This window comes from Triticum aestivum, chromosome 4A (genome assembly GCF_018294505.1).
Source record: "Triticum aestivum cultivar Chinese Spring chromosome 4A, IWGSC CS RefSeq v2.1, whole genome shotgun sequence".
Lineage (NCBI taxonomy): Eukaryota > Viridiplantae > Streptophyta > Magnoliopsida > Poales > Poaceae > Triticum > Triticum aestivum.
This window is the reverse complement of record NC_057803.1, coordinates 39,497,623-39,505,802: the sequence shown is the minus strand read 5'-3', so window position 1 is coordinate 39,505,802 and position 8,180 is coordinate 39,497,623. Positions and strand designations below refer to the sequence as shown.

At 42.8% G+C, this 8,180-nt stretch overlaps 2 protein-coding genes across 3 annotated transcripts; both read left to right on the top strand.

The window, feature by feature from the left end:
• Positions 1-2,028: 2,028 nt before the first annotated feature.
• LOC123085009 (FAD-linked sulfhydryl oxidase ERV1) lies at positions 2,029-4,799 on the top strand. Of its 2 annotated transcripts, none has more exons than XM_044506565.1 (6): positions 2,029-2,276; positions 2,358-2,438; positions 2,679-2,726; positions 3,396-3,460; positions 4,052-4,129; positions 4,416-4,799. In XM_044506565.1, exons 1-6 carry the CDS (start codon positions 2,091-2,093, stop codon positions 4,528-4,530), a joined length of 573 nt encoding a protein of 190 aa, XP_044362500.1. In that variant the 5' UTR covers positions 2,029-2,090; the 3' UTR covers positions 4,531-4,799. The 2 variants fall into 2 exon arrangements, with proteins under 2 accessions (XP_044362500.1, XP_044362499.1); XM_044506564.1 differs by having other exon boundaries at positions 2,355-2,438.
• A 462-nt stretch (positions 4,800-5,261) lies between these two features.
• LOC123085010 (uncharacterized) lies at positions 5,262-7,969 on the top strand. Its single transcript, XM_044506566.1, has 3 exons — positions 5,262-5,502; positions 6,030-6,073; positions 6,260-7,969. Exons 1-3 carry the CDS (start codon positions 5,388-5,390, stop codon positions 6,482-6,484), a joined length of 384 nt encoding a protein of 127 aa, XP_044362501.1. The 5' UTR covers positions 5,262-5,387; the 3' UTR covers positions 6,485-7,969.
• The last annotated feature ends 211 nt before the right edge of the window (positions 7,970-8,180 follow it).

Below are 8,180 nucleotides of genomic sequence, written 5' to 3'. Positions count from 1 at the left end.
TTTTAGAATTAAAGCCCCAACAAGCTCCATGTTGGTGGTCGGGTCTTGGCAGCCTGGTATTTCGCATTGCTTTTTCTCTGTTGGATAAGGCCTAAACATAGACTTAAGACCACGAATATGAATTTTTAACCTATTCCTGGCAATTATTTCACACACTTGTAGTACAAATTTGAGTTATTTCATTAAATGCCTAGAAATGCACTTAGTGGCTTCAATATAGCAAACAAACCCAAAAATGCAAAAAAAAAATGGCATGTGACACGTAATGGTGTATGATCAACCTGAAATCTATCATTTGATCAAGTTGGAACTTGAAAGCCCCACCCATATAACCTCATAAAACTCCTTATCCGGGAAATATAATGGAAAACTGAAAGTGGAATGGTGAAATTAAGGAGGCGACAAACTAACCAAAACACGTGATGGGAACCAACATAGAAGACGGTCGCCTAGAAGGAAGGGAGAAGGTGGCGGTCACCGAGGAGCGGCGGTAGAGTAACAATAATAGGAGGAGGCAACAACAACGTGGGGGTATGAACAAGGCTGGCAGAAAACAAGCCAGGCGGCAGCGACGGCGCGGGGAGAGAGACACATGGAGGAACAGACGAAAAGGTAGATTAAGAAACCTAAATATTTAAGGACTAAAATAAAAAATAAAAAACAGTAACCGAAAACCGGGAAACATGCACAACTGCCTCTCTTACACCACATGTCGAATGCGGAGGCGGCGAAAAAATCCCTCATCTCACGATGACGCGACACTTGTTGCGCTGAGACTCTATGCGAACTGACCTCCACAAGATATCCCTTAACTGATGATTTCACATATAGACAAAAAAAGAATCTACACTTTTTTGAGTAAAAAAGAAAAGAAAAATCAACTCAACACCGGGACCCTGGAATTGACGATAACCAGGCCCATGGCCCACCGTAAGCTCCACTCGAAATCCATGAGTTACGCTACGCCCCTTGTGTATTTCGTTAAACTTTCATGTTAATCAATAAAGGGTCCTTTCTAGCTAAGAAAATAAGCAACTTCACACACTGTGTGTACTAGTGAATTTGGCTAACATTTGTCTCAACTTGCTTATTATGACTGCTCAATTGCCTATCGTTGATGCTCAATTGTCTGTTATTGCTAGTTAGTTGCCTACTATTGATGCTCAGTTGCCCAACATTTTTAGTTAGTTGCCTATAAATATTGTGAAAACACCTATCATTGTTTTCCTAAGTTGCCTATAAACACTATGAAATTGCCTACTAAACTTCTAAGTTGCTTACCGTTTGCTAATGAGTTGTCTAAAATATTGTTGCCTACGGCTACTACAGAAGTTATCTATCATGGTTCCAAAGTTGCCTTGAAAGCAAAGTTGTCTATAACACTATAAAGTTGCCTACCAGTGGTGCTCAATTGTCTGTTGTATTGTCAAAAATTGTCTATAATGGTTCTCAACTTGCCTACGATACTATAAAGTATTGTAAGACAACTTGAAATGATGTTGATACTCACTAGTCATAGTTGGTAACTTAGGACAACATCAGAAAACTTGCCAATCATGGTAGGCAACGTAGGACAGCGTTAGGCAATTTGAGCTCACTATGATAGACAACTTTCAACCATGAGGGCACCGTTGGGCTTTGAACCCGCTTGATCCCGACCGACGAGCCACAAGGTCTCGGCCCCATAGCACTCTGCTTCATTGGCTCACAATGCAGCTTTGTCTCCTATGATGCTACTTATATTCCGGATAAGTTGGCGTCTCTTCTCTGTCCGATGAAGCTTTAACAACCATGACGTACAACGGCGATGGTTGGTTGTTTTGTTTTTAGGATCTTATAAGAGTTTCTTTGCATTTTATGGTTTCTTCATGCAAAGTATTGTACCGTCTGTATTCTGGATACCTCTTTAATCGTGGTACATGTGGGAATGTAATTCTGCTTACGAGTCATGTATGAATGACACGTGGTTTATAGGAAGAAAAAAACTCGGCAAAACCAGAAGTCTGGAATTAACGATAACCAGACCATCGGTTTCGCCACGCCCCACCGTTTTCGCGTCTTCCCCCCTCTCTCTCCCTCCTCAGGCCGCGATGGCGCCGTCGGGCTCGAACCCGCTGGAGCCCGTCTTCCAGACCGTCGCCGCTTTCTCCCGCCGCCTCCTCATCGCCCCCGACACCGCACCCGACGACCACCGCCTCCGCCCCCTCCTCTCCCTCTCCCTCTCCCCGCCCGCGCCCCCGCCCCCGGCTCCGCCCCCGCCGCCGGAGGTCCTCAAGGCAAGCTCTCTCTCGCCGCTTCCTCCCCGTTTCTCCGCATGGAGGGGCTACTCCTAAGGTGTTCGGGTGAATGCGCAGCAGAAGGATGCGAAGGTGGCGCCCCTGACGAAGGAGGAGGTCGGCCGGGCCACGTGGATGCTGCTCCACACCATCGCCGCGCAGGTGCTCCGTCTTCACTGGCTCTGTCAGTAGCACACCAATGTTCAGCAATTGCCCGAAGCTACTAGTCTTGTTCATTTAGCAGCATATCATGGGCCGTCAATGTGGATGGTCCATGGATTATTATGCATTTTGCGTTTATTGATCAATTTACTTGTGGATAAGGCAACGAGTTGTTCGAAGCATCGATGCTTTAAATCCATTTGCTGCCAGCTTACTGTGTTTTGTTTACCCATGCTTCAGTTTCCTGATGAACCAACCAGGCAGCAGAAACGCGATGCGAATGAGCTGGTAAGCAGGACAGGGAATTCGACTACATTTCTTTACATTTGGGGGTGATGCATAGGTGTATTGTATGGCATAATGTGCATATCTTGCGGAATTGCGGTCTTGGAAGATGCATGAGCACTTTGCAGGCACTAGTTATTTACTGTCTATGGCTAAGAAGAACATTCCAATTCAGACATCGATGCTTTTATTATATACATAGGCTTAGCTTAGATCCGCCCATGCTTTGATTAGATAACCTGTAACGGATTCATCGAAAGCAATGCTTGTTTTATTCTTCTATTTACTAAAATAGATGTGAGACTGTTACTTGATAAAATTCAGGCACAACGAGTTTCACAGATTGAGTATTGCTATGACAAAACTACTGGGACATGCTATATTATAGACTTACCGATAACTTTTCTGTTCATTTCTAATAAGTTCTGAGCTTACAATTTTTTTGTAAGTAAGTCTTCCACTGGGTTTATCATTACTCTGAATTATTATCATGTTATACGAGTGACTATTGACTGCCACTTAATCTATCTGGAATATCAGTAGAAATTAGTTTGTTCAATTTCTTGTTTTCTCTCTTCAGGAAGATTTCCCTGTCACGCATCTCATTTTAACTTTTGCTTGTCTTTTGGGTCCATGTACAAAGATAACATTTCTGCCTGTTTTCATATTCAGATGGCTTTACTTTCTAGAATTTATCCTTGCAAAGAGTGCGCTGATCACTTCAAGGAAGTTTTGAAGTAAGCAATGCTCTCTGTCCTCTTGTATAAATTATTATTTCCTTTTAAGTGGTTTGATACTTGAGATGCCTTTGAACGCTACAGGCTTATATCTTGCTGAAATGTTGGTATTTGATAGTTATCAAGGAATCGTTCTTTGACCTTTTACTTCTATATATGATTAGTTATTACTTTTGCAACATGAACCTATGCGTATAGTGTCAGATTACCAAATTTATATACATGCACTTGTCTGGCACAATCTGCAACATTTTATGATTAAACTTTCCACATCTGCTCGGTTCTTCACAGAAACCAAGTGATAACTGACAAGGGTCATATAGATATAACAATTGAGCATGATGATTCAATGGCTATTTATGTGTACCAATTGCTAATATGTGGCTCAGGTGAATTGCTGGCCATTTGGGTTCTTGAAAGCTTGCTTAGATTAGAACACTTCATTGTTGTGGTGTAATATGTTCAAACCATGTGATCAGGTTGTCCAGTTGTTGTTACTCGATCACCTTTTTGTGTTATGTCAACATAATGGCAAATAGGCTGTTCTCTTGGAACAATGTTAAACTGACTTCATTGTGATCTTATTTTCAGAGCAAATCCTGTGCAGGCAGGATCCCAGGCTGAATTCTCTCAGTGGTTATGCTATGTGCACAATGTGGTTAATCGAAGGTAAGTCCATACGAGCAACTTTGTAATGTTTACTCGGTGGTCCCTTGGAAAACCATCAAGGTAATTGTAGTTATAAATGTGTTTCCGTTGTCACTAGAAAGATACGGTCTCCAGGCCAAAAAGAGGAAAACTGAAGCAGTGTATCGTTTTGGTTCCCTTTTATTACGATAAACAGATGTTCTCATTCATCACATCATATCATGATTTTACAGAATATGAAGCCGTCCACCGACGGGACCATTCTTGTGAGCTGCTCACCTGAGCGTATTGTGGTTGTGTTTTGCAGCCTTGGAAAAACAATATTTCCCTGCCAGAGAGTAAATGCACGGTGGGGCAAGCTGGATTGCCCGGATCGCGCGTGCGACCTAGGAGGCTCCAACGACATCATGCCGAACCGATGACACTGCCCAGAAACCTTATAAAATCTCCGCGCCAGTAACAAATTTGAACCACCATTGGATGGGCAATACCAGGAGGATAAGGGAAGATAATTCAGGGCAATACCGGTGTATTATTATTGTTTACCTCCTCCATCCTCTATCCCTGGCAAATGTAATACTAGTATATGTCATCCGAACCTGCCCCTTGATGCTGCGGTCCTGTACAGTACAGTTTCGACATCTTTACGATGATGAAACATCCTATGATCTGTAAAGGTTTTGGGGGTGAAGTTGTATCAGTTGCACCGATTTACTGCTCTCTGAAGTCTGAACTCTGATGCTTTTTTCAACTCCCCTATCTTTCAAACGTTACAGGTTTCTGTGCACCCTCTATCACCGAAAACCCTGGAAATGGGACACGTTCTGTTCATGAGATTGCATAGGATAATTTGTGGGAAAAAGAGGCGGCAAATGCGTGGATCGCTACTGATATAGTAGTAGTATATTCAGAGGCAGCAAGACCTGCAAGAGCTTGGCAGTCAATGACAAAGCAGGCCCGGCGGAGGAATGCATGGAGGCCACCTTCCTCGCTTTGCCGGCCATTTTTCCTGCACCGCCTGCCTCCTCGGTGTTGCCGAGACATAAATTCTGCCGTGTTATCGCGCCATTTCTTTAATCCCATGCTGACACCTACGAGCGATGCACATGCGGAGGTTGCATCACCCGTTGCACTGCATGCACTGCCTGTCTTTATCTTGCAGCCAGGAGACGGTCTCAAGGAAGCAAACCAGAAGAACCAACGCCGGTGCTGAAGCCTGAAGCTCAAGCGTCTCACCTTGTGAGCTTCTCAGGGGACCTTGCAAGCGGTGGAGAGAGCGATGGCGATGAAGCGCCGCTCCGTGCTGGCTTTGCTCGTCGTCGCCTTCGTCGGAGGGAACCTGCTCCTCGGGGCCTCGTTTAGCGCCAGAAGCACGGTGAAGTCCTCAGCCTCAGGTACGCACGCAATGAAAACTGCCTCTGTTTGCTCTTCTCTCTCTTGCCCTCTTGCCCTCTTGTCACTTATAGTTGTTCAGGTGAATCCTGTTCCGTTTCCTCTGCCCCGTTTGGTTTAGAGAGAAAAGCGTAGATAGCTTTAGCAGCTAGTGTCCAGTGTTGGCGCTTGGTTCGATCTTTAAAAAGATTGTGGATGCGAGGTGGTGAAAGAAACTGCCGGTCCGACATGATAAAGCAAATCTGATAGTTATTAGTATATCTTTTTACTTTGGGTCTTCTTTCGCTCTCTTTCTGACGAGTGGGTCCTCTTCTCTGCAACTGCGTACAACTTGAAGGAAATGTTTGGTAGGAAACTAAGCGAGGTTCCCAAAGTTATCTGCATAGCTCCAATAGACTGTTAGATTCCGTTACGTTTGCATGGGTTGGTGCTGGTTTCTTCAGTTCTCACCATGTAGGTTCAGCAGCTACTTAGTTTCAGTAGGGAATATATGGCCTATGGCTTGACATCTTAACTGCAATCAATGCAGACCCGGACTATGGAACTGCTGAGCTAAACGGCAGGAGACTAAAGGTGTGCATTCTCAGACATAACCTGTAAAAGTGTTATACATTTCACAGAGCAGCATAATATACAAACACCACATATACCCTCTACTTCACATAATTTTCCTAATGAAAATTTGTTTTTGTTCAGTATAGCTTCTATAAACTCCGAAGGAAGATTACCTAAGTCATGTTCCTTGTATACCTTTTCCAGGAAAGTGGACAAGATGTTACTAACAGGAAGACTAGGGACTTACAAGATGTAAAGGCTGATGACTACCAACCTATTGACCCAAGTCCAAGCTCGAAGGCAAGTATCAGGCCAGCTCCAATCGAGCATGGCACTCCTCTTCTTCCTTATGTGCCACGGTACCCGCCGCCTCCTGGTCAGCCTAAGGATGCGCATTCTGCTCAGTCTGCTGCCGCTCCTGTCGCTTAGCTGAGAACTGAAATGCTCCAGAGGCGGTACTTGAAAAATTAGAGAACCACCTTATGTCCAAAGTCTTCTCTGATGTTATGTTATGTGGCGTATGTGTGTTTACACTAAGTACTTGAATGGTGCATGTCCTTTGATGTCTCAGTGTTTGGAATCACTTGGTGATGGACAGTGTTAGCTGTATCTGTGGGTGGTCAATTAGTCAACTGCTCAAATCTTGACGGCATGTTTCTAGATTAGATAAGGTGCCGGCATTATTCTGGGGCACCCAGGTAAGCTGCACTACTATTGTCATATGTAAATGTTATTGTTATGTTATATAGCATAACTATGGTATTAGTCAGAACTGTTTACTGAATTCTTGTGTAACCTTTGTGCTTGGTTGAAGCAATTATCCAATTTTCAGAAAACTATCAGTATTGGAATACCTATTTCCAGTGTGAATCATTGAGCAGGAGTAATTCACTAATCTAAGCCTCTTAGAAGGTCCGGTTTGGAACGCAAGAAATTTTCTGGGTTCCAGATTGAACTATTTCCTATGAAATTATGTTGTCCCAAACATTCCCCCAAAAATTTATTCATCCACTTCTTCCGTCAGCCACCTGTAAAGATGGTGGATTTGACAACCTACTGAAGGTGGTATTGTCAAACCAGGTTCCACAATTAATAAAAGTTGATACTTAAGCTCTAAGTGTTTCTCGTATGGGTATTCTCACATTTGAGAATCATGCAATAAAGGTTTTCTAAGTATGGAACCCTCTAGTTTTGGTCGGTATGATGAGAAGGATGGCTAGTTAGTCCATGTCATTTCCAAAGACACTTCTCTGAATACAATAGTCAAAAATATACAAACATGTACTGGTTACATTTTGCACAATCACCTACCTTTACCATACCCCTTGTATGTATTCTGTGACATCCTATTGAGCACATGCTGATTCTTTTATTCTTGATTTGCCTTAGAAACTAAGGATCATGTGTTAATCGGCAAACAAAGCATGCCACCTATCTGTACTGTCTTGGCAACTTCCTGCAAGCGTGTGTTCAATTGTATAGCATATTTGACTTGGTGATGGTACAGTTAAGCTGCAGTTTAGTTATTGTGAGTATGCAGCTGCAAAATTGGCAACAAAACTTAGTTTGTCAAATCAAATTTACACCTGTCAATTCCTTACAGTGTCATTTTGCCGACATCGGAGAAGGAGGAATATAGCATGGTTTCTTCTTTAGTAAAAGATGATATAATGCTGACATATAATGTTAGATTATCTATTGATGTTATCTATCAATTCTGCAGAGCTGGTTGTTGGGATTTCCAGGATTGCTTTCAACTTAAGTTCAGACAAGCAGAACAAACTAATGGTGATTGACTGATGGTTCCCCTTATACCGGTCTCTTCCTTTCAAGCTTTGTTCATCTGTCCCACTGACACAAAGAGATGTCACAATATCATATGATCTATTATATGATACATGTCACTGTTTTTGTCTCGCGGTCTAATATTTGTCAAAAGTAAATTTGACCACAAAAATCTTCTTGAAATTAACTTGGTTGCCAAAGGCACATGTTCTGTTACATTAAGAATGCGTGCTCTAGATCAAAAGCAAGAAGAACTAAACATGCACATTACCTGCCAGGGCACATCCTGTTCATAATCTTATTAAAAAAATACCAATGTTGATTCACACGCAGAGAAAAG

Coding starts and splice junctions, on each gene's coding strand:
- LOC123085009 (XM_044506564.1), top strand. CDS start 2,091: ATGGCGCCGTCGGGCTCGAACCCGCTGGAGCCCGTCTTCCAGACCGTC. Junction 2,277..2,354: donor CGCCGCCGGAGGTCCTCAAG/GCAAGCTCTCTC, acceptor GTGAATGCGCAG/CAGAAGGATGCGAAGGTGGC. Junction 2,727..3,395: donor AACGCGATGCGAATGAGCTG/GTAAGCAGGACA, acceptor TTTCATATTCAG/ATGGCTTTACTTTCTAGAAT.
- LOC123085010 (XM_044506566.1), top strand. CDS start 5,388: ATGGCGATGAAGCGCCGCTCCGTGCTGGCTTTGCTCGTCGTCGCCTTC. Junction 5,503..6,029: donor GGTGAAGTCCTCAGCCTCAG/GTACGCACGCAA, acceptor CAATCAATGCAG/ACCCGGACTATGGAACTGCT. Junction 6,074..6,259: donor TAAACGGCAGGAGACTAAAG/GTGTGCATTCTC, acceptor TACCTTTTCCAG/GAAAGTGGACAAGATGTTAC.